This window comes from Thamnophis sirtalis, unplaced genomic scaffold (genome assembly GCF_051295495.1).
Source record: "Thamnophis sirtalis isolate CommonGarterSnake01/CBP01778 unplaced genomic scaffold, rThaSir2_p1.2 scaffold_7, whole genome shotgun sequence".
Classification (NCBI taxonomy): domain Eukaryota; kingdom Metazoa; phylum Chordata; class Lepidosauria; order Squamata; family Natricidae; genus Thamnophis; species Thamnophis sirtalis.
In genome coordinates this window covers 24,283,779-24,308,627 of record NW_028261387.1, presented here as the reverse complement: position 1 = coordinate 24,308,627, position 24,849 = coordinate 24,283,779, and the positions used below count along the sequence as shown (strand labels likewise).

At 34.6% G+C, this 24,849-nt stretch overlaps 1 protein-coding gene across 4 annotated transcripts in view; it reads left to right on the top strand.

Annotated features, from left to right (window-relative positions):
* The window catches only part of MIER1 (MIER1 transcriptional regulator), a 51,065-nt gene extending 26,216 nt beyond the window's left edge, over positions 1-24,849 (top strand). For 3 of the 4 annotated variants that reach the window (XM_014072003.2, XM_087719500.1, XM_087719501.1), the window contains 10 exons: positions 7,496-7,616; positions 9,432-9,496; positions 10,555-10,627; positions 12,089-12,240; positions 12,691-12,772; positions 13,534-13,628; positions 19,500-19,627; positions 20,916-21,055; positions 21,765-22,072; positions 24,137-24,849. In XM_014072003.2, coding sequence (XP_013927478.2) covers positions 7,496-7,616; positions 9,432-9,496; positions 10,555-10,627; positions 12,089-12,240; positions 12,691-12,772; positions 13,534-13,628; positions 19,500-19,627; positions 20,916-21,055; positions 21,765-22,072; positions 24,137-24,211 — 1,239 coding nt within the window. In that variant the 3' untranslated portion in view covers positions 24,212-24,849. Of the gene's footprint in view, positions 1-7,495; positions 7,617-9,431; positions 9,497-10,554; positions 10,628-12,088; positions 12,241-12,690; positions 12,773-13,533; positions 13,629-19,499; positions 19,628-20,915; positions 21,056-21,764; positions 22,562-24,136 lie in introns of those variants that run through there. The other variant, XM_014072001.2, reaches the window with a different exon arrangement.

Here is a 24,849-nt window from a genome sequence, read left to right as displayed (position 1 = left end):
TAATAGAGCATCTGGTAAATATATAGTGCCGTGCTAACATCTGCTATTGTTCCAGGCTTTTTCTTTTGTTCTTGCTTTCTTTTTTCAAATGAAACAAAATTTCCCCAATGCAAACAATGTAAAGAATTACCATAAACATTTAGAAATTAGTTTTACAATTGCAACTATCGTATTTTTTGGAGTATAAGATGCACCAAGATTTTGAAGAGGCAAATTATAAAAAAAGTTTTTGCACTCTGCAGACCTCTCCAAAACGGCCCATTTTTCACACAAAAAAGTGCATGCATAACTTTTAGGAAGCTTGTAGAGTGCTCCTGGGGGCTGGGGGGGACGAGCAAAAAACAGAGCTTTTTTTGCAAAAATGGAGCCATTTTTGTCAAAAAAAAAGGGCAATGCATAGCCTTTAGGAGGCTTATAGAGTGTTGCTGGGGGCTGGGGGGGGAACAGCCTGTTTTTCGCTCATTTCTGCTCTCCCCAGGCACCAAGAGCACTGGAAGCCTCCTAAAGGCTATGCACAGCCATTTTTGCAAAGGAGGCAGGATTTGCAAAGGGGGCGGGAGGCCAAAAATGCTGTATTCAGTATATAAGACATATCCAGATTTTCAGCCTCTTTTTTTGAGGGAAAAACGTGTGTCTTATACCCTGAAAAATACGGTAGTTTGAAAGCACTCAGGATCCTTCACATCCTTAATTTTCCCCAAAAAAGTTTTCCTTTTTTCCAACGTGGGACTTTGTCCTTTTTGCAAACAACAAGCTATGAAAGCTGATGGGGAAATACAAAAAGGGAAATGGAGTTGAATTTTTCTCCTTAAAGCCAAGTCTTTTCTCCAGATTTCAAGCTAAAATATGTCAAGCCAATTTGTTAAAAATTGCCTCTGTAATATTTATTTAGGATATTTAATTTCAGTTTTTTTCTTAAATTGCATTGAATTGGCTTTGTTTGCCTTCATTAATAACTTAATTTAACAGTTACAGGACATGTGCAACTTTAATACTTTTTATTGGTTTCTTGGCACCTTGAAGCTACTTGATAAAACTGAGGCCTGAAAGCATGTGCCTGCCTGCACATACACACACACCTAGAGAAACTTTTTTGCTTTCTATTTGCAATGGTATATAGTGAAACAGAACAATATAGGTGTATGACCAGAGCTTAATGATAATAATTGTGTGGAATGTTTACACCCACACACACACATACACAATAAAAAAAGTTATTGCCCACAGTAATCATACTCCAATGACTTATCAGATAGACTTATCATGTGCTCCATCTTGGTTTCTCCTTGAAAATAGTTCAGAGATAGTTGCTTGCACAAAATTTAGTCAGGATTTGGTGACATAGATCAATGTTTCTCAATCTTAGCAACTCTTAAGATGTGTGGACCTTAAATTCCAGAATTCTTCAGACGGCATGCTTAAAGTTATGAAGGTTCAGAAATACTGACATAGATAAAATATTTGTGTGAACTCATCTTTTGGTAATTTTCTGGCCATATTATGGTTCTCTTTCATAACTATTAAAGTGCTTTTTCCACTTCCTTTTTTTGATATGTTTTTTTTTCTACTTCCATGTCTAGCATTCCCTGTCCTTTTTAGGCAGTCTCTCCCTAACAAGATCTGGATTATTTTGAAATCAGTCAAGGTTGGATAGCTGCTGCCAATATTTGGGCTACATTGCATAATAGCGACAACACTTACACTTGTATACAGTTTCACAGTGCTTTACAGCCCTTTCTAAGCGGTTTACAAAGTCAGCATATTTCCCCCAACAATTTGAGTCCTCATTTTACTGACCTCAGAAGTATGGAAGACTGAGTTAACCTTGAGCCGGAGAATCAAATTGCTGGCAGTTGGCAGAAGTAGTCTATAATACTGCATTCTAACCACAGAAGGCAGTTCTGTTTGATCACTTGATCACTCATAAATATCTAAATTCCCTAGATTGAAATTACCTGAAGAAGTATATTTCCTTGCATTATTCTGCCATTGTTAGATATTTGCCAGGAATACCTTTTGGAGCACACCCTGAATAAAAGATGGAGTATCAATACTGAATTCAGTGGAATTGTCAGGAGATGTTTAATATGTTTTCCTTAGGGAAAATTGATGTTTGTTAGTCTCCTGTGCCATTGGTAGTAAATTTTATTCAACAGGTTTTGATTGGCAGTTGGGACGATGTTTTAGAAATGGATAATTGAAAACCAACTTTCTAATATATGAACACTTTGCATATTAAAGTGTTTGCATATGCAATGGCTACTTTGGCATCATATTTTGAACAATATGTCTCTGTGTGTATGTACATATGCACACATGCACACATGTGTGTGTGTATACACACATACACACACACACACACACTGATAATTATTTCTTTATATCCAGTATGAACTGACATTTATAGAAATTTATTTGTATGACTATTGCATATGCCATTTTCTTTTGTCCAAGAAGGTCTTCAGATTAAAATGCTCTTCCTGCCAATTCTCATTTTTCACTTAAGAATTGCAGAATTTTTTGACAAATTGATATATCCGTACTTCCAATTGGAAAGCTGAATTAAATAAATCTTTGTTTCTGATTGTGCTGCTAAGAACTTTATTTTTTCCTATTTTGAGATACTTTGTTTTAAGTAAAACCTCAGTTATTTTTTATAGGTAGATAGAAAATAGCCCACTTACTGGCTCTACTGAAAGATATCACACAACAATTTTCTAATTAACTTTATTCAATCAATCACAAAGGCACCTTAACAAGTTGAATGCAAAGTAAAGTTACTTAAGTGTAACAAAGTCTTACTGTAATTAATGTGAAATAATGTCTGAGGCAATGAGACCTGTATTTCTCTGTATTTTTTAAAAAAAACTGTTTAATTTATAACAAAGATTATGGGAATAGAGGACTTTATAAGCTAGAGGCATATTTTAAATGCAGTTGGTGCATTTGTAAAGTAGCTGTAATAATAGGTATTCCCAGTCATATAACACAAGTTTTCAGAAGGCAAATTAGGCTCTCACAGTGCTCTCTACTAACCTTTTTGTGGAGACCAAAGGCATTCCTGCAATGAAATATAACCTGCATTAGTATATTGCCTTTTTCTTCTTATTTGATGCTAAAGGCTGGCCTTTTGTTTTATAGCATACTAACAACATATTTTACTACTAGATCTGTTTCAGAATCTCAGATGAAGTGGCAGTAACATTGAACACTTAAAATGCCTGTTTATAGGAGAGCTTATAAGCAATAAGTTGTTTATCTCTAGTTCATAAGTTGTTAGGAAGTAAAAACATTAAAATAGATGGACCACTGGACTTTCTTTTCCCCCACAGATTGTGGAAGATTTGAGATATATCCATTAAGCTAGAATCAGAGTTAGAAAGGAAATGGTGGTGATAATGAAATCTTTTTTTCATTGCACCTGCATAGGGAGTTGATGGAAGCAGCCCATCTGAGCACTGAAGAATTGAATAGGAATATGTGGCCTGCGCTTCAGAAATTAGTACATATATAGTATCTACATCTGAGATTGTTCTTGCTTGATGCTACAGACAGACTACAAACCAGTTTGTGGGCTACCAATTACATGTTTCATGTTCTGTCATAGAATCTTGTTAGAATACTTCAGTCAGTTGTTTTTAAAACTGCAGAGTTAAGAGTACATTTTCTGATAATGTTCTTCAAAAAATGAAACCTGCACTTGGAAACATTGAAAATCACTCTTATCAAATCTGGGCAAAGCAAATCTTTCTTTCTTTCTTTCCATCTATCTTTCTATTTATTTAGTGAAGTTTCTTCATTGAAACTGGGATACATTACTAACGGTATTGTCCAAAATAAATAAAGGTTTGAAAACATTTGTTTCTAAAATCAGATCCCAAGGAGGCAGATGTAATCATATTTATATCTAAATATTTAAAAAAAAGTATTAGAAGGAAGACATGAATGAATGACACTTTATACCATATATAAACTGGGAGCATTAAAAAAAGAACCTGATACAGCTAAGAAACTCCTGTAAGGAGTGTTTATTGCTATTCTTGTTTTCTTGCCATTTTTAGGTGTTTTGATGGTGGCTGTAGCTAAGAGTGCTTCTGACAAGCGTCAGCTCTTTAATCACCTGCAGTCTTTTAATGAAGAATGCATATCAGCCTCAGTTATCCTTATAGTCATTTTAGCTTGTAATATAGTGTTAATATTTGTGTATTTTTAGCTTCCTGTATATATCCTATAAAGAACAGGTAATCTACAAGAAAATGACATCCCCTCCCCCCCCCACCCCACATTAAATAATTATTTGTGGATGGGGCTCTTCCATTCCCTGTACTTCTTAAAAGAGTAGAAAATGATGCTGAAAGTAAAAGTGGACAGGAAATTCAAGCAATTGCAAAGTTCACTGTTGAAAAGCATTGGTGCCTTTGAAGATAAACCATTTGGTAGAGACTGTTTTCATGTTGAAATTGTAATATATCTGACGAAAACTATCTTTTATTTCCTTTTCTTTTCTTTGATCTCTTTCACCGCCTCCATTTACATCTAGTTTTGTTTCCCTCTTTCTTTTTACTTTCTAGAGCTGCTACTGCTGACCCCATCTCCATCTTGTAATTATTTTATCTTATTTTCTTCTGGCATTACTTACAAAAGCTAATGCAGAATAGTGGGCTCCTGTGCTGGCTTTCTCTTCACATACATTGATTGCTATTATTCAGTGCCAATCTTAAGAAAAGTTTTTTAAAATCCTATTAATTTCTGTCCAAACAGTCTCTTAAATGTTGTCAATAAATAATATAGCAAACATATGTGGGGACCACATGGCTTGGCTAGAGGAAAAACAGGTCTTGGCTAGTAAGGATTCAGGACACAACAGTTCCAAACAATCAATTGTAGACTAATCAATTATCCTAAACCATGTAACAGAAATTTTAGATCTCTAAAACTTATAATAGAAATCATCAAACACGTCTATGGATTGCAATCTTATTAGATTAATTATTTCATTCTGTAAAAGTATATATAAACAAATCAAATGTACGGTGAATTCCCATTGTAAGAAGGTTTATATAAGCCTCTTTTTAATTTAATATGCATATCAAGTCCCTAACAAATATCTAACTTCCGACAAAATGTTCATTTCATTCCCCCAGGGCTAGGAAACAAACCATTACCTATTTTTCTTTATGCAGATAATGTCATCATCCTCTTCCTGATACATGCTGACTTCAAAGTTAATATTTACAACTAGTCCTCGACTTACAACCATTTGTTAGTGACTGCTCAAAATTACAATGGCACTGGAAAAAGTGACTTTCACATGTATGACTGTTGCAGCATCACCATGGTCATGTGATCAAGGTCAGGTGCCTGCAACTGGTTCATATTTATGATGGGGTCATGTGATCACCTTTTGTGACTATTGACAAGCAAAGTCAATAGGGAAGCAGATTCATTTAACAACCATCTTACTTTAATTAACAACTGCATTCATTCACTTAACAGTTGTGGCAAGAAAGGTAATAAAATAGGACAAAACTCACTTAACTCTCTCACTTAATAATGGAAATTTTGGGCTCAATTGTAGTTGAACGTTGAGGACTACCTATCTATGGAAGAAAAAATAGGAAATAATTGTAGTAAAACAAAAGTAGTCACATTCACAAAACAATACATACAAATCTCTCATAAATAGAAAATCAAATGCAGTTTAACAGATATTTAAAGGTATTAAGAGAACTGAATGACAATTCCTAAACATTGAACAGTGTAAAATATATTTTTTTCAATTCCTCTGCTAGAAAGACCGAGGAAACTATTTCATCTTGTGCACAAAAATCTAATGATTAAATTTGTCAAGCACCATGAAAATAATCACATTCCTTTTGGAATCATAGTTTTCAAGACCAGAGAGCTGAGTTTAGTGCACTTTAGCATACAAATTTGTGTCTATAAAGTGGGGGGGAGGGGAATTGAACGTAATTCAGTACAAATTCTTAGGAGGAATTCTTCACTCATTGCATTTCAGTGCAAGCTGAGGCCAGAGCTAGGTTGCACTACAGTGAAAGCCCACACGAGGGTTTGAAACACTAGTTAAAATTAATTTTGAAGGAGAAAAGTATCTATTCTAATTACTATACGTTGAATCTAAGCTTGACTACTCATGAAAAAAAGCACATAACTTCAGTCTGCTGTGGAATCTCACTTCACTGGAGTCTGGGAGGCCCTTATAAGAAACCATGCTATGTGTTCTTGATCTAGGGTTTACACTAGAAGCAGAATTTCCTATAACACTGGCCTGTGGAACAGGATTTATCTACTCCTTTAAATATTTATATATTTTCTCCCTCGCAGAAGAACATATACTCTTACCAGCTTTTGGTCTTTCCATGAAGCTTGTAAATAGGAGGTAGAAATGGCACTTTGTACTAAAGTTACTCTTCTTTATTAATTGCTTCAACTGTGCCATGGAAGAAACACTTTTTCCTGTTAGCTGATAAAAGTTTAGAAATCTTTTAAAAGGTAAAAAAGCACTCTTCCCTCATGATCACTGTAATGAAAATCTGTAGGATTACTTTTCATATAGATTGTTCCATGTCAAAAGATAATTAGCTGTGGTTTTTCTCTTATTATTTTGATTTATGACATGACTATATACATAGAATATTGGTCTATGGTCACGAATAAACTTTGATACTTGGTGGTATTCCTATTTCCTCTGGAAGTTGCAGAGAAGTCTTTCATCCCCATACTTTTCTCACATGAGACATGATTGTCTCACATGAGATTATGCAGAAAAGAATCAATTACTTTCACTGAAAATTTTACCCAATAGTCATTTATGTTTTTGTTTTGATTTGTTTTTTTCTTCATCCCCTTTTTGGGAGTGTAGCTTATATGTTATATATATATATACAGATATATTTTTCAGCTAGACTTAGCAATTCTAAATTAACGAGGGAGGAAGCTTTCAACAGTGTATTTGTCTACACACAAACACACATGCGTGGGCATGAATGTGCATATAAATCTGTGCATGTACATTCAATCTGTTGTCTCTTCATTTGGGGGAAACATATTTTTTTAGGGAGATTATTTCTGTCCTTTAATTATTGGTTAAAATATTTTAATATCTTGGGAGAAGATAACCTCAAGAACTGTTCAAGTTCATAAATAATAATAAAACTATCCAATTAAATATGAACATAAAATCAGTTATCTTTTTCTTGGTCTCATCCTGTATGATATAAAAGGATGAGTAGGTGAATTTTTTTCCAGTGATAGTATTGAAACTGAAATATTTCTTGTGAATATTTACTAGGCTGCTTCTATTTTTAGTTTTAAGATGCTTCTTAAGATATACTGATTTTTATGTTTTAATGTATTCATCATTTAATTGGACCTTTGATTTAAGATCACTGTTGTATTTATTTTGCTGCATTATGTTGTTAGAAGCCAGGTAGAGTAAAATAATTGCTTTTATCTTTGTTACATTGTTTCTAAGGAGGAGACTATCAAGGATTCATCAGGTCAAGAGGATGAGACACAGTCCTCAAATGGAGATCCAGTTTCATCTGTAGTACCAGAAATAATTCGCCCACGTCGTTGTAAATACTTTGATACAAGTATGTATTTATTTAATCAGTTTTCAAGCATTTTCAAAATGGATGGAAGTTGTACAAATATTTGGGCATTCTCATATGCAGGAAATGAACATCAGGAGAGCTAGAACCATTGCAACAATGAAATCTGGAATTTTGAATCAGGTTGATGATTGCAGTACTTACTTTTATATATTAGAACAAATTTAAAGGCAGTGGTTTTTTTCCTCTATAGTTGAAATCTTCTGGATGTAGGGAAAGAGTCTCTCTTCTCATTTCTCTAATATTTTAAAAGCATCTGCAAGGAGAAAATGTTTTCTTGTGGAATGACAATGTTTATGAACTTCAGAGCTCTTATCAACTGCTGGTTGGAGACAGTAAGAACTTTCTGTACAAATAAAAGATTGCCTTTTCCTTTCTCATAGAGAAAGGCAGATAGTAGTTGCTGTTTGTCTTTACAGTGAAGGTACTTATCAAGGATAAATTGTATAGGGAGGGGGAGAATGATCTTCTCTAAAGTCTCTAAAGTCTTGTCTCTTGATATCATTGGATCTACTGAGGAGAATGGATCTACTTAGAAGGTATTTTCTCTGTAATGCTGGTTGGTGTTAAAACTTCTGAATTCTGTATTTAAATCTCAAGATCTACTGCCCTACTTTCTAATATATTTCTGAGAAGAGTATAACTTGCAGTTATGTGTAAAAACATAATCCAGGTATATATAGCACATATGCTGCTATTACTGCATTCAAGTGAGAAAATCCTCTGTGTTCTGGAAGAGAGTATTTCTAACTGCTGGATATCTTTTTCTTGTTTGCTAGTGAGATAATAAGCTCTGAGCACTGTCACACTGAATATTGAAGGGTGGGAAAAGGGGAAGGGGGTCTTGAAGAGAGGTAAAGGTGGCTGGCTGATTTGTTAAACAGAAATTTTCCATTTCTGATATTCACAACTAATATTTGGAAAACTGGCTAGAGAAATAGACGCTTAGCTGATGTTATTGCTGACTCAATCATTGCTCTTAATAGTTATATTTGTCTATATGAATGCTAAGAATTTTAACTAATTTTTCTTCCATTACTGTCTGTTTTTTGCTTAGCTTATTTCTAATTACATATATGTATGTATGAGCAGAAATGCTCTTAACATAAAGTTAGTCCAAAAATGCAGCAATTTTTTTAATGTTCAAAACTAATATATGACATGATAATTTTTAATCCATGAATCTCTGCTTTAAAATGTCATTTTGTTTGTCCTTTGTTGTATGGAATTTGTGGGATGATTAAATGATTTTACAATGAATTGCTTAGCTAATATATTCTGAACCATTTGTATAAATCCTTATAATTTATATCCCTGAAAGAATATAATTAACTTTTAGTTGTATGAACCTTTCTCCTGATTCCTTATATAAAGAACATTTCTATTTTTTTTAAAGTATTGCATGCTAAAACTTGCCTCTGATAAAAAACTTGTTTTATATTTTAGTACTATGTTTTGGGGACTTTCAAGATATAGATGTTCCTAGGCAACATCTTTAATGTATCAGTTCTTTAGCAATGCTATTTGCCTAAAATAAATATATTAGAATGTACATTTCAATATTTTTCAAAATCGGAAATCTCCTAGCTTAGTGTAGTTCAGAGTATTATGAGTCAGGACATACCAACCACAATTAGTCACCCAGAGTTGGTTGTGACATCACAGTTCATTATTTAATTAACCAACCAGATATGGCACTTGAAAAATCTGTCTGTAAAAAATATTTTGTTTGAAAAAATGTAAATTCAGGATAGCTATCCCTATGTAAGTGAAAACTGTTAATTTTTTAAAATATAGATAGTGAAATAGAAGAGGAATCTGAAGAAGACGAAGACTATATTCCTTCAGAAGACTGGAAAAAAGTAAATATGAGCTTTATGATAAACTGTATCAACATAATATGACTATTATACAAATTAATTTGTGGGAAAAATATTTCCTAACATTATGAGTATTCAAAGCTCCTTACGAAGCTAGTCCCAGCTAGATGGGACTCAAGGAGCCTTTGCAGTGAAGCTATTTGAAGATTAAATTTGAATGATCTCACAGACTGAGTACTTTGCCAGAAAATCTGAAGCATGCAGCTGTAGTTTATTTTAAAAGTTCTGAATCTGACTTAAATAAAATCATTGTTAAAATCTTATTAAATAAAGTGTATTGAGCATTTCAGAAGATTCTGTTAATACAGCAAGGGAGGGTTGGAAAAATGTTTTTGTTAGTTACATCTGCAATTTTGTTATGTTGCATTGGAATTTCCTCCCCTCTCCCCTTCTTTATCCAAATGATTGTCACTGGGGGAAACGTTTCACTGTTGTGTCTGCCTGATAGCTAGGGTCAGACTGAAAATCTTGTTTTGACTCTGCAGATTTTTGTTTTTAATCTGATTTTCAAGGCTAACAGTTCAATTTTGCAGATAAATTGGATCATTTATTACTTAAGTGTACTTGCTTCATTCTCATATAAAAAGTCAGAATTCCAGAATCTTTTCTTATTCGTGAACAACTTTAAATATAGGTTGTAATCTGCTTTGCCAATATCCTAACTAGACAGACTCTGGAGTTGTAGTTTATAGCTGCTGCAAACTCTTTGCATTTGGCAGCAGTAATTCTAGAATTTGGATCGAAAGTTAACTTGTTCTTTGTTTCCAAGTTCCTGAGTTGTTTAGCCATTTAAGTAAGGAGCTATTTGGCAGTTTTTGAAAAAAATCAGTGGAATCTGGCATTTTTATTGGCAAATTTGGCTACTATTAAGCCTGTGTAATTGTTTACAATACATAAAGAAATCAATATACAAAAGAATATACTTATTTCATACTCTTAAAATGTTTTATTGCAATTGGTATTTGACTGTCTTTCTAATTATTGAATGGTATGGTGTTTGATCTGTGATTATAGATAATTCATACTTTTTTCCCAAACAGGAAATTATGGTGGGCTCCATGTATCAAGCTGAAATTCCAGTTGGTATATCTAAATATAAAGAGAATGAGAAAGGTAAAGTAAAGTAATTGGCAATTCATTTTAATTAAGGTTACAATTAAGAATAAGATACAAGATACAAAGAATATATAGGGAAGCTTTAGATTTATTCATACTGAGGAAATAATACAAAGGAAACAGAAGCTGGCTCTGAGCGCCATTTTAAATGAATTGGTTTGTTTGTCTTGGTGTGTTTATAATGCTTTTAAATTAGTGTTATATGTGAACTGAAATCACTTTGATTTATTTAAAAATATATAACTTCAGAATTCCTAACATCCCATGAATTACTGATCAATAAGAATATTTCAAGATGCCTGAATTACAGAAGCTATAATAGTGAAAGCATTTTTCAGAAATTGTAGCTGTGGTACTTTGGAAATTGCAGAAACTCTAAGAACAACTTATTGGTTGAGCAACTCCAACACTTCTTTCCAGTTGGAAATTTGGTACTGTATATATTACAGTGAAATAAATATAATTCCAATTAATTCATAACATTGGTTCTGCCTGGTTCAATGCTTAATGATTAATTAGCTGGGTAACTAATACCTTGATTCTGTTATTGGCTATATTAATGGACGACTTTGAATTATGAACTGTACTATTTCATGTCAGGGTAAAATGATGTGTTCCGAAACTAGTCTGAAATATTTCCTATAGTTGAGAGCCAGTTTGATCTAATGGGTAAGGCACCTAGAAAACCGGAAACCATCAGTTCAAGTTCCAACTAAGCTAGAAAGCCATCTGAGTGATTTTAGGCCAATACTTCTCTCTTAGCCCAATCAACCTCATAGGGTTGTTGGTGTGAAGAAAATAAGAAGAAGGAGTATTGCGTGTATTTTCCACTTTATTTGTAAAAATAATAAAGGCAGAATCTAATTAAATACAGAAAATATGTAATAATTTATTTCTCTTTTGCTTTGTGTGCTTTTTTCCCCTCTCTTCCATTTATATGTTAAAGGGAAAAGTTATAAGATTAAAAGACACTTCAGTTTTCATTATGTGGTTTTATCTGAGGCTAGCAGCATTCATAGATGTCATATTTGGTAACATCTTCTATAGCTGGCAGGATATAATATAATTTTAGAATAGTTTCTGCAAAGGATGTTAGGAAGTACGGATCAGGATATTTTTGCTATTATATTCCCAAAAAAGTTTTTAACATTCAAGTACTAGTTTTTCCTTACATATAAATATTTAAAAATAATAACTATGTAATATGTAATGTTGTTAGAAATATAGTTTGTGCTTACTTGGAACTGGGTGAAATAAGTAAAAAGGTAAGCAGTAAAGTACACAAATGAGGCATTTTCCAGAAGCTCTTTGCCTTTCCCTTCTTTAAAAACAGGTCTCCTGTTTTTCATTAATATTTTAAACAATGAAAAATTTATGAGTTGCCTGCAAAGAATGCAAAGAATTATCTGATATTTAAGTGTTGTTAGGAAACCTGTAATTATCTGTCTCTAATTTTAGTGTATGAAAATGATGATCAATTGCTATGGAATCCAGATTACTTGACTGAAGATAAAGTGATTGAATTCCTTAATGAAGCCTCCAGACGTACAGGCGATGAAAGAGGAATTGATGCAATTCCTGAAGGATCCCATATTAAAGATAATGAACAGGTAAAATACATGGAAATCTTCATTGGCCAACAGGGCTTTTCCACTGTCTAAAAAGGGAGTTGGTTTTTAGCAGCAGTCCTCCTCCCCATTTTATTATTTACATTTTCGTTAAAATTTTCCCTGGAGGGGTATGAGCTGTCCAGAACAGTGGAAGAAGATTGTGTGGATGATTTTTTTAAAAACCACATAATCGGGGAAAATTGGTTCCCTTTTTCCATCAACAGAGGCATTTTAAGCAGGCCACTCCTTCAGGATGTTACTGCAAAGTAATAATAGCCTATATCAAATCCATAACATTTTTGAATATCCTGAAGAGGTGGTTCTGTATTTTTATATTAGATATAGAAAAGCCTGGAGATCATAGTTCATATTGCTTGAGCTCTGTCATTTTTAACATTAGAATTTTAAAATTGAAACCTTAGATGACAATTTGGACTTCTTCTTTTGCAGGCTTTGTATGAATTAGTGAAATGTAATTTTGATACAGATGAAGCATTAAGAAGATTGAGATTTAATGTAAAAGCAGCTCGGGGTATGTATGATTTTTTTTAATGTGTTTCACTATTGTGAATTTCTACATCGTTTTTCAAATTTGTTTCTTACATTTACATGCACACACAGCCACAGTGATTTTCATACTTATTTCAGTTGAATATTTTATTCTCTTAAACTTCAGCTCTGGTATATACATATATTACAGTAACCATATTTTCCTTCTGGTAGATATGGAGAAAGAGAGTTCATCTGAAGATGGGGTGGTGGAGGAGGTGGGACGGGAAGAGGACAGGGAGGACCTAATTCATAGCACATCTTTTGCTGTGGAGGTATTTCCATACTACCTTGGTTATCTTGAAAACTAGTACAGCATAAAAAAAAAGATAATGATGGCAACTCATGGCATTGTATTTTCACAATGCATCGATTTCTGTAAAAGTGTAAATGTAAAGAACTTCTATGCTCTGAAAATGAAAAATGACAGAAAGAAAGGAACAGTCCCTTGCTAGATTCTGCTTTCTAAACCAATTAACCCCCAACCCTATCCTAGGAAATAAATTAGGCAGGAAGAAGATGCTTACAATATGAAGCATTTGCTCATCTTCTCCATGTACTCTTTTAAGTACATTATAAGGAGCTTCCCTGTTTCCAAATACCTTTATCTAAATAAAAAGAGAAAGTCCAGTTTCAAACATGAGATATGCTCTCATTTTTAATATTTAAGAATTCATAGCGTTCCTTCTTTGACTTTCACTTGCAGTTTCTTATTAATTTGTGCATTGTATTATTTTAATTCAGAGGAGCTATCTGTTTGGACAGAAGAAGAATGTAGAAATTTTGAACAAGGTTTGAAGGCTTATGGAAAGGATTTTCACTTAATCCAAGCAAACAAGGTTAGTAACTTGTATAATAAATTCACAGGTCTATGACTAAAAAGCTGTTTGATTATTTTCATCTAATTTCCATGTATTTTGGTGTGCTGAAAACAAATAAAATATTGATCAAACTACTAGACATCATGATTTGCCACAACATGCAAAATTGTCTTTAAATTTATCAATTTTTTTTTAATTTTTGGTATTTTTTTATTTTATGGGTATTTAACCAAATTTAAGGTCCAAATTACTATTAATTAATTCATATAAGTGCATTTAAGTCCATTTAAGATATAAAATGCCAAAAAAACTTTAAAGGGCTTGTCCAAGTTATGTAAAAAAAAAATATAGCACTGTAAATCTGATGGTCAGCAGTATATACATAAGCTAAGCCAGTTTTAAGTCTGTGCTAATGGTAGAAGGGGTTAATCTTTCCTGAAGAATCCAGTGGGAGGGAGACACAGGGCAGATAACAGCATCTACGGTCAGTGCAGGGAGCGTGGCCAGCACTGTGACATTTTGTGTACAGACACAGAGCTGCTCTCTCCTGCATGCCACACTTGTGCACGGATCATCATCAGGTTCTTGTTTCACACTTTATCATCGCAATTCATGTTAGCTCGTCATTCTTCAACCTTTATGTTATGGCTCCGCGAAAGTGTTTTAATTTGCCAGACAGTTTCTGTTTCATCTGTGGTGATTATACAGTGTTGAAGCAACAGCAGAATATTTCAGACTTTGTGAAAAAAGTATACTTTGCATACTTTGGACTAAAAATTGGAGATCAAGATAAAGTTTGGGCCCCTCATAAAGTGTGCAAACGGTGTGTTCAGGACCTCCGAAACTGGTTCAAGGGTAAGAAAAAATCTTTCCGTTATGGGATTCCTATGGTATGGCGTGAGCAAAAGAACCATAGTGATGACTGTTACTTTTGTTCATGCGATATGAAAGGGTTTAATTCCAAATGGAAGCATTCCATTTCATACCCCAATCTTCATTCAGCCATTCGTCCCATCCCCCATGGCACAGATATACCAGTACCCAAGCCCCCTGCTACCTTGGAAGAGATACCTAGCTCTGATGAAGGTGAAGTCATACCTGAACCAGATGACAAATCAAGTTCTGACTTTGAAGATGATACAAGACCAAAATTGTTTTCTCAGGAGGAGATGAATGATTTGGTAAGAGACTTGAATCTTCCCAAAGATGCTGCTGAGTTACTCGGATCAAGGCTGAGAAGCAGGAATTTATTGTTGCCAGGAGTGTCATCTTCATGATTCAGACATCGTGAAAAGGAGTTCGTTCCTTACTTCGCCCAGGAAGACAAGTTGGTTATTGCATCAATGTCGAAGGTCTGATGGGTCAATTTAAAATCTAATATGATTCAGAGCAATGGCGTCTTTTTATAGATTCTTCAAAAAGAAGTCTCAAAACAGTTTTACTCCACAACAGTTTTTACGCTTCCATACCTGTAGGTCATTCCGTACACTTGAAGGAAACCTACGAGAACTTGGAATTGGTTCTTCGTAAACCTAAATATGAAGACCATGGTTGGCAAGTGTGTGCGGACTTGAAGATCTTGTGCATGCTGCCAAATACCCTTGTTTTCTGAGTCTATGGGACAGTCGAGACTGACAAAATCACTGGACCAAGAAGAATTGGCAGGCGAGAATGCTAACAGTCGGTTAAAAAAAATGTCCTCCAAGAAACTTTGGTACATTCCCATAAAGTTCTTCTACCACCTCTCCACATAAAATTGGGATTGATGAAGCAATTCGTAAAATCACTTCCAAGAGATGGAGAATGCTTCAAATACTTGGTCACCAAGTTTCCATGCCTGTCGGAGGCAAAATTGAAGGAAGGTGTGTTCGTCGGACCAGATATTAGAAGGCTTATAGATCAAGAGATTGTCAATACCATGACGGATCCTCAAAAAGAAGGGTGGATTGCATTTAAAGAAGTCGTACAGAAATTTTTAGGCAATAACAAAGATCCTCACTACAAAAAGATCATCGGAAGAATATTGAAAGCATTTCAAGCTTTTGGTTGCCTGATGAGTTTGAAATTGCATTTCCTCCAGTCCCACCTTGACTACTTTCCTGAAAATTTGGGAGCTGTGAGTGAGGAACAAGGTGAACGATTCCACCAAGACATTAAAGAGATGGAAAGGAGATACCAGGGAAAATTGAGCATTACAATGATGGCAGACTACTGTTGGATGCTTCAGAGAGACATTCCAGATGCTACTCACAAGCGTAAATGCACCAAGGGGAGCCCCACAAGGAAGAAGAGTTGAGCTTAGTGTGTGTAGATGAGCTCATTTCAGTTCAGAAAAGGATTTTCATGAAAATATTGTAATAAAACTTTAATTTTATAAGTCTATTTCCATTTATTTTGAGGTATTGCCTTATTTAACATAGTTACCTAAATTGTAAGGAAATGTGATGTCCTATGACAAAATGGAGGTCATTTTCAGATTCAGCACACCAAAAAACATAAAGATTATGTGGAATAACCAAAACAGCTCTCAAAAAAAAAATTTTTTGCAGACCTGTGTAATGAAAGCATTACGTGCAAAAATGTATGTGGGAGATTTCAGTTTTCTTTCTCTCAACCAGGGACGTGCAGGCAGGGGAGGCAAGGCCTCACCACTGTCATGAAAAGAAAAAAAAAATTAAAAGGAAAAAGGCTGAGGTAGTTGCTGCCAGAGTCACAGTGGATGACTCTGCTTAATGCTTAACTGTTTAAAAAAGCCTCTTTAAAAAGTGCTCTCTGCAGGAGGAGACGAGAGAACCACGTGCCTCATTTAGTCTATCTTTATGATCACTTGAGCAGAGTTAAGCAAGAGTTAAAAGGCAAAAAATTCCTTATGTAGAAGAGGCACGTGGTTCTCTCGCCTCCTCCTGTAGAGGGCACTTTTTTTAGAGGCTTTTTTTAAACAGTTAAGCAGAGTCATCCATTGGGGACTCTGACAGCAGCTAACTCAGCCTGGCTTCAGCAGCGCTTGCCTTTTTCTTTTTACATTTTTACATTTTCATCATGGCAGACAAGAGCAGAGTTGAAATCCTCTGTGACACAGCTGGAAAAGGTTTGTGGGTCAGAGGGAGGAATTCAAAATTATTGTAATTTGTAAGTAATTTGTGTGTGTGTGTGTGTGTGTGTTTACATCACTCAAACAAACTCTCAATTTGAGAGGAAGTTTGAGAAGAGAGGAAAGGGGGAGAGGCAGGTAGCCCTCTGGAGCTAGCCGAACCGGGGAAGGAATGGGCTGGCTGGGCTGGCTGGCTGGGGAGGGAGGATCATGACCGCTCAGGTGGCCCCCGCCGCCGCTGCCAGCAGCTTGGGTGTCCCGGCTCCGTCTGAGCTGAAGAAAGCGGAGGATTGTTCGTTGGAGTAGGCGGGGGGCAAGGCGGTGGAGCCCGGTGGCGGTGAGAAGCTTCGGGGCTTCGCTGGGGCTTTCGTAAAGCTGCGCCGGGGCTTCGGGCAGGCAGCAATTCAGCCCTGTGGATTGATGCTGTGGGACAGCATCAGATTGCTGTCAGATTGATGCTGTGGATTGATGCTGTGGGACAGCTGCAGCAGCCAGGGGATGTGAGAAGGCCGGGTGGATCGCCGTTGGCTCGTAGATGGGAGTCTGGTACAAAGCCACCAGGCTGGTGCCGGGGCTTCAGGGCTTCGCCGGGGCTTTCGGAAAGCCGTGCCGGGGCTTCTGGGTGGGCTTTCGGAAAGCCCCCCTCCCGAAGCCCTGCTACTGGCAGACATAGGGCGGCTTTTGCCCGCTTGCCTCACCAGCCATAAACCTCACTGCACGTCACTGATTTGGAAATGACTCAGACAAATTCCTTGAAAGAGGTGGAGATACAATACAGTCAGATTTGCAAGTTTCTGCTGTTGGAGCTAGTCTAAAAATAGTTGCAGCCTTTCTGTAGGGTTGATTTCATGGTCTGGTCTGCCTATGGGGCTGACAGAAATCACTCTTCAAAAGAAGATTATGATAAACAAACAAACAAATAAATAAATAAATAAATATTCAACAACTGGAGGTAAAACACGTTGACACTGACCTCTGGGACTGCCTTTCTGCAGTTTTCTTGTCAGCATTGTGGAAATGGTATTTGTGGTTGTTTTTTTTCAACAGCCTAGTTTCCAATGCTAGAATTTTCCTGAGACTGCTGGAAAAAATCTGATGGACAAAGCAGTAGTCAGGCATTCTTGCTGTTTGACTTCTGACCATTTTTCACAACACTGTTGCAGCATTCCTATCATTATACGATCAGAATTTGGACAGTTAGCAAATGGTTCATATTTATGATGGTTGCAGTGACCAGGGTCATGTGATCACCTTTTGCAACCTTCTGACAAGCAAGTCAGTGGGGAAGCCAGATTCACTTAACAACCATGGTACTAACTTAACAACTACAGTGATTCACTTAACAACTGTGGCAAGAAAAGTTGTAAAATGGGGCACAATTCACTTAACAATTGTCTCACTTAACAATGGAAATTTTGGACTCAATTGTGCTCGTGTGTTATTGCTTAGTTTTATTCTTATGTGGCACTTAAAGAGTGCTTTTGGCTTTGACCTCATGAGAGCTCAGAATGACAAATGCAGTTATTCTCGGTTATGGGATGTTATGATCTTTTCACAGATTGAATTTTCCTTACACAATTTAACAGTGATTATCACTGAACACCAGTGGCTATCACATAACCGTCATTAACATTAACAACTGACCAAGTTGCCATATAATCACTTTCTATCCATCTTAAACAGAGAATCTTGTTAACTTTAACCATGCTTAAGTTTAGGGATAAGTTAGAGAACCTGGCATTACCATGTGACAACCTTGGAGAAGCTGTTAAATCCCATTTCACCCAGAGGATCCTACAATGCTGATGCATGTCCTGCTCCCTTATGTTACCTCGTTGGAACTTCAAGCAGTCATTATGTACTGTTTGGCAGTACCTTGAAATTGTATTACTTAAAGCAGACATTATGGAGGCATTATGGAGAAATTACAGTGGCTCCTTATCTTTGAAGTACTGCTGCCAAATCACTGGCTCTAATGTCAATGTATCAGGACATTTACTATTGATTCCATCTCTAAAACCCCTTTTGTTTATATTCTGCAAAAGATGTTACACTATTTGATTGCAGTTCTAGTGGCTTATGCAATTATGGCACTAATTCTTTTGGGATATACAGTAGTTTATTGAGATAATGTTCCTTTGATTGTACAGAATTCTGTTAGTCTCTTTATAAGCTTTTGCATTCCAGAAAGACATTCACTGTTTTCAAGGCTGTTACCACTTTTGATTAGCCCCCTGCTTACGGTCCATCGTTGTTGTCAATTAGCTAAAATGTTGAGTTTATCTTTTTCCCACACCTTTCTTAGCTACTAAAAAAACTCATGATTTTCTGTAATGTGTTATTTCAAATATTTTTTCACCACATCTACTCCATGACAGTGGAATTCTCCAACAAACTCAACAAGACTTTATTCTTTAATAGAAGCCATAGTTTCTTGTTCACTTTATTAAAAACTGATTTGCCTGAGACTTAACTTACAGAGATCTATTTTTGATTATTGTTTGTATCATAGTCCTACTACTTTATTCTAGTATTATTTAAGAAAATGAATATGTAGGCAAGATTAGAGTATCACCACAATCATGACAATGACAGTGGTAAGGGTGGTATGCCAAGCATTACAAATTCAAAAAGGGGTGTTGCATGATGTTTGAGTTGGAAAAAAAATAAGAGCAATTTGCTGTCCGCTGGCTTTAACAAAAATGTTCCATATTGAATATTCCCTTTCCTATAGATATGTTCTTTATTATGAATTTTATATTAAAGTGGATTATATTCTTGGTGTGTAATAAACACAGGTACGAACAAGATCTGTTGGAGAGTGTGTAGCATTTTACTACATGTGGAAAAAATCAGAACGATATGACTTTTTTGCTCAGCAGACAAGATTTGGTAAAAAGAAGTACAATCTCCATCCTGGTGTAACGTAAGTCTTGTTGATTACATGTTAGTTTCCTTATCTTGAGCTGGTTTGAAATCATTTTTTTTAAAATGACAGCTTTCTAAATTAATTAGAAATGAAAATGTTTCTTTATTGTTGTCAATATCAGTTTAGAAAAGAATAGGAAAATCAGTGAATGAGAATTTTAACTGAGATTCTTTTGATCTGAATCACTCACCCTCTCTCTTTTGTAAAAGCATTATGCAAAGTGAGGACCTTGCTGAGTATGCCAGTTCCCTCGAGAATTTCTGTGCACATTTCAACAATAAATAGCCCCAAGTCACCTAGGAATTAAAAAAAAAAAACCTTATACAATAGACAACAAATAAAAAGATCATAAAAATAATTTAAAAACTCTAGCAGCTTGGCATAGAATAGCTACTTTAGACAAGCCTTTGTTGTGTTATTTACTGATAATAAATCTCCATTCAAAATTTAAAATGAACTTAAATGGACATTTTCTACTAAGGTATATTATATTAGAATGATGCCTTGGGATTACTGGTTATTTAACAACCATACTTGTGAGTTGGGACTGGCAACCCCATCAGTAAGTTACATGGTTGTTAAGCACGATATCATATGATCGCAATAGGCTTACAACGTCACTTCATCTATGGTTATTAAGTGAATCACTCATGTTCACATCACATGACCACAACTTGCAGTTTTACTGGTAGCTTTTCCATTGACTTTATTGGTCAGAAGTCAACTCTGAGGCATGGAGATCACATGACTGCAAGATACTGCAACAGTCGTAAATATGAAGACTGTTTATAAAGTTATTTCTTAGCACCCCAATAACTTTGAACATGACTAGGGTAATCAGTAAGTGAGAGTTACTTCTATTCTCAAGTACTTTCACCTAGAAATAACAATCATGAGCATCAAATTCTATGCCAAGCTGTAAACAAATTAATTGTTGAATTTCTAGGGTTTTGTTTATATTCTGCAAAAGATGTTACACTATTTGATTGCAGATTATTTTTTATCTTATTACATATTTATTGAATTTGAGCTTTTTATCTTAAGTACGATAATAGAACTTGCCTAGATCATATATAACACCATGTCATTTTTATACTTTTGCTTTAGCATAATAAGATTTAATATTAATGTGCAAAGCAGACAAATTTGTCTTCAATAATAACAGTGGTTTTAAAATCTTGGCTTAACATTAGGTGAATGCAGATTGTTCAATGTAGGATTGTATCACATGGGAACATTAAAGTGAAGCATTTGAAGAGCAAATTTCTTTATCATTTTTTTAAAGGGACTACATGGATCGTCTTTTAGATGAAAGTGAAAGTGCAGCATCCAGCAGAGCTCCTAGCCCTCCTCCTACAACTTCCAATAGTAGCACCAGCCATTCGGAAAGAGAGGACAGCACAACCAGCAATAGTAATCAAAATGGTAGGTAAAATATCTTCTTCCATCTAAATTCTCTAATGGTACATTATTTAAGCCAACAAAGTACATCTTTGCAAGTAATTTTCATCTAATTTTAAATTATTCTTCTCTACAATTCCCTATTTTTGTCATTTTTTAAAAGATGGACGCTGCAATATTCAATTCTGCAAAATTTATTTGGCTCATGTACAGTCTGCAGACTCTTAATCACAAGGCTACCTTAAATTTTTTATTTATTTGTCTGTCAGATTCATATCCTATCTTTTTTAAAGAACTCAGTGTGGTGCTCCTTTTATCTCTTGTTTTCACTTTAATTCCTTTGTTGTGAAGTAGCTTGGACTGAGAGAGAAGGATTGGCCATATCTACGTTTGAAACTTCCAGCACCAAGGATAAATTTAAAACTGGTTTCCCAGCCCACTGTAACATCTCAATGCAGTTCTAGAGACATCTGAAATAATAATATTAAGTAAATAGAAGCAGGGGAAAATGCATACCAGATGATAAGCATTATTTAAATTTAGCTTGGGACATCATGTCATCAACCATGTTTGTAGTGTGTCACTTATACTGTTTAAAAGCTAAATACTTACAAATTGGCCAAGCATGTATTCTATATATTTGATAATGTCATATGCATGATTTGTTTTTGTGACTTGTTTTTTAAAGATGGGAGTTCTTTCTTTTCTGTTTTATATTCTCTTTTCTTTCTAGGTGTATCTACTAATGGACCAAGTGAGTTATCAAATAAAGATGACGTGAAAATTGAAGGACTGCACATAAATGGACCAACAACTGGCAAAAAACCACATCTTGTAGATTTCGATACAAATGGTTATGAGCCTGAAAACCTTTCCAATCATTCTAAACTTCCTCATTCAAATGCAAGGCATGATCTTGAAGATATGAATGAAAGGCCCATGAAAAGGAGAAGAATCAACAGCAGTGACAAAGAGTGCACAGCTTCCTCTGAAATTTTCCAAGAAACAGTAGCCCATGGAAATTTTGAAGACCAGGACACTGTGGGTGACTGAATACGTTTCATTCAAATAATATTATGGGATGTCTGCATTTTCAGGGTTAATAGGTTCTCTTTACAGATTCAAATCCCATAAAATAATTTATGGAGATTTTGAAATATATTTAAATTGCTTCCTAATCCAAGCTAAGGTTACCTTTTAAAATCCTGAAATGCAGATACAGCATGTGGGAGAATTTTCTATCAGAGAGCCGGTTGCTATAGAATCGGTTGAGAGGTTGTTGGGATTTTTTTTCGGCAAATTTCTTTAGATGACTTCAGGGCACTAACCTGTTATCTAAATTATACTTTGAAAAATAACTTAAAATTCCCAAGCAGAATTGATAAAATGGACATGAAGAAAGAAGCAATATTGAACAGTTTAAGAAATGCCTGTAAATCCTGAAAGTTGCATGAGAATTCATTGATGTGTGTATATGTATATGTGTGTCTATGTGTGTCTATATGTATATACATATGTGTGTGTATGTTTATCTGTGTGTAAATATATATATATATATATATATATATATATATATATATATATATATATATATATATATATATATATATATATATATATATATATAAAATATACACACACACACATACATGGATACATATATATACACACACACACACACATATATATGAATGAATTATATTTTAAAAATAAACCAAGAGGTTTGTATGTAAAATTATTGACATCAGTGATGTCTTTCCATATTCTTATCTGGAAATAAGAAATACTTTCTGTATTTTTCCAGATTTTGTAGCCTTTGAAAGATTTTTACAATACTAAAAAGAAGTATGTAATTTTCATAACTTGTACAGTATGTTAAACTGATCTTCTGAGAGTTGATCTTCTGAGGATTTGTCAGCTTCACTTTATTTTGCTAAAGCTTTTTTTATTAATAAAGTCATGTTTCGAAAGCAGTAGAAATTTTAAATATTTAAATTGCTTACCCAAATTACAAATATCAGAATTTTCAAACTTTTATCTTGGGACAAATAGTGACTTAAAAGTTTTTAGATTAGCATGATGCTATAATTGCACAAGTGTTCTTGCTTTTATAATTGTTTTTCAGATTTCTTTTTATGAGATAGTCTAAAAAAATCAGCTAAAGGCTTTAATGTTTAAATCTTATTAGTCAAGGTCATCCATTACCTTATTTTATCAGCTTATATGTACATTTTGGGTGAGCACAGTAGAATTAGGAATTGAATCAATTAAATCTGGCTACCTTGATGAGGAACAAATGTTAGCCTGCATGCCGAGGGGCCTTATGCTGCATCAACAAATCTATGGATTAACTGCTTCTGAGGAAGTAGAAGAGTGTGGGTAGTAGTTATTACGGTGTGTATGTGCACTAATATGCACGGATTTGAGGTACTGTAAAGGTTGTTAATCTTTTTTTACATTTGAAACAAATCCTGTCAGTCTGGGGATATTTCAGTAGTGACAGTTCCCATATATAAAAGAATTTGGATTATGGCCATAATGAAGGTGTACAGAATCAATCACTCAATGACATATAAAGTCTTTCATTTTTTGGTTGCCACATTGGCTATATAAAATAAAGTTTTATTTTGTGCTTGTCTTGGGGCTTACTTGAAATGTTACAACTATAGCTTCAAGTTGATCTTATTTAATGATTTGGCAAAATAGAGTTTCATTTTAATTATGAAGTCCACTAGATTTTTAGATTGTCCCAACACAATTTTGTTGTAATTTCTGGAGATTTTTTTTTTAGCCTTCTGCTTTCTCATGAAACACTTTTGATGAATTCCATGCTTTAACATTGTAAGACTAGTATTTATTGTCTGTTGGCTACAAGCAGTATACATGTATAGATAAAATATTTAATCTTCTAAATTTTACTGCTTTAGGGAAAGTGCCATGGCTGACCAAACCCAGTTTTGTTAATATGAAAATCCAAAGTTTTTGTAGCCTCGTATCAAAGATTATGTTTTAAAAAGTATATCAAAGCAAGGCAAGGCAATGCTTTTAGAACTCTTATTGCAACTTTGAAGGCCTATTTTCTGTTCCTTGTCTGTATTTTTGCAGGTTGGAAATGCTTGCAAGACTGTTCATAGGAAAGTTTATAAATATATTGTTCTCAGGCTTGTAAGTAAAATATAGCACTGTGTACATTTTTCAGAAACTTTACTTTGGTCTTTAATCTTACCTTTGATGGTATGCCTAAGAAAATCCTGACATTCCATACTCAATATGTAATGCTCAGCTGTTTTTAAGTATTTAATTATAATGTGCATCTCATTTATGCAGGTGTTTATACAATATTTTATTCATGTTCTTTAAAATGCAGCCACTATAACTTGATAAAGACATTGCACTATTAGTACTATTTAAAAATCTTGTAATTTAGCAACCAGTTCAAACAGCTTTTAGTGCAGTTTGGAAAAGATGAAACCCATTGCTTCCAAATTAGTTTGAAAAGTCAGTACAGTTTTGTATAGTGATTGTAATGTATATTTTAAGCACTATTGTGTCCTGATCCATAAAGTGCATTGTGTGCAGTCTGAATCAAACCTTCAACTCAACAGGCCTGACTGTTGGCTTTATAAAGGGTTTAAAGTGATATTTTGAAAGAAATCAAAAAAAAAATTGCAAAGTAGTTTTTATAAATTTTTCACATAGTAATTTTGCACTGTTGGTAATACCTGTGTCTCTTACCTAGCTCCCTGTCTGCAATTCTGGAAAAGCTTATTAAAGTATTTTTTTAAACATATTGCTTATATAAATACAAATATTGAGTA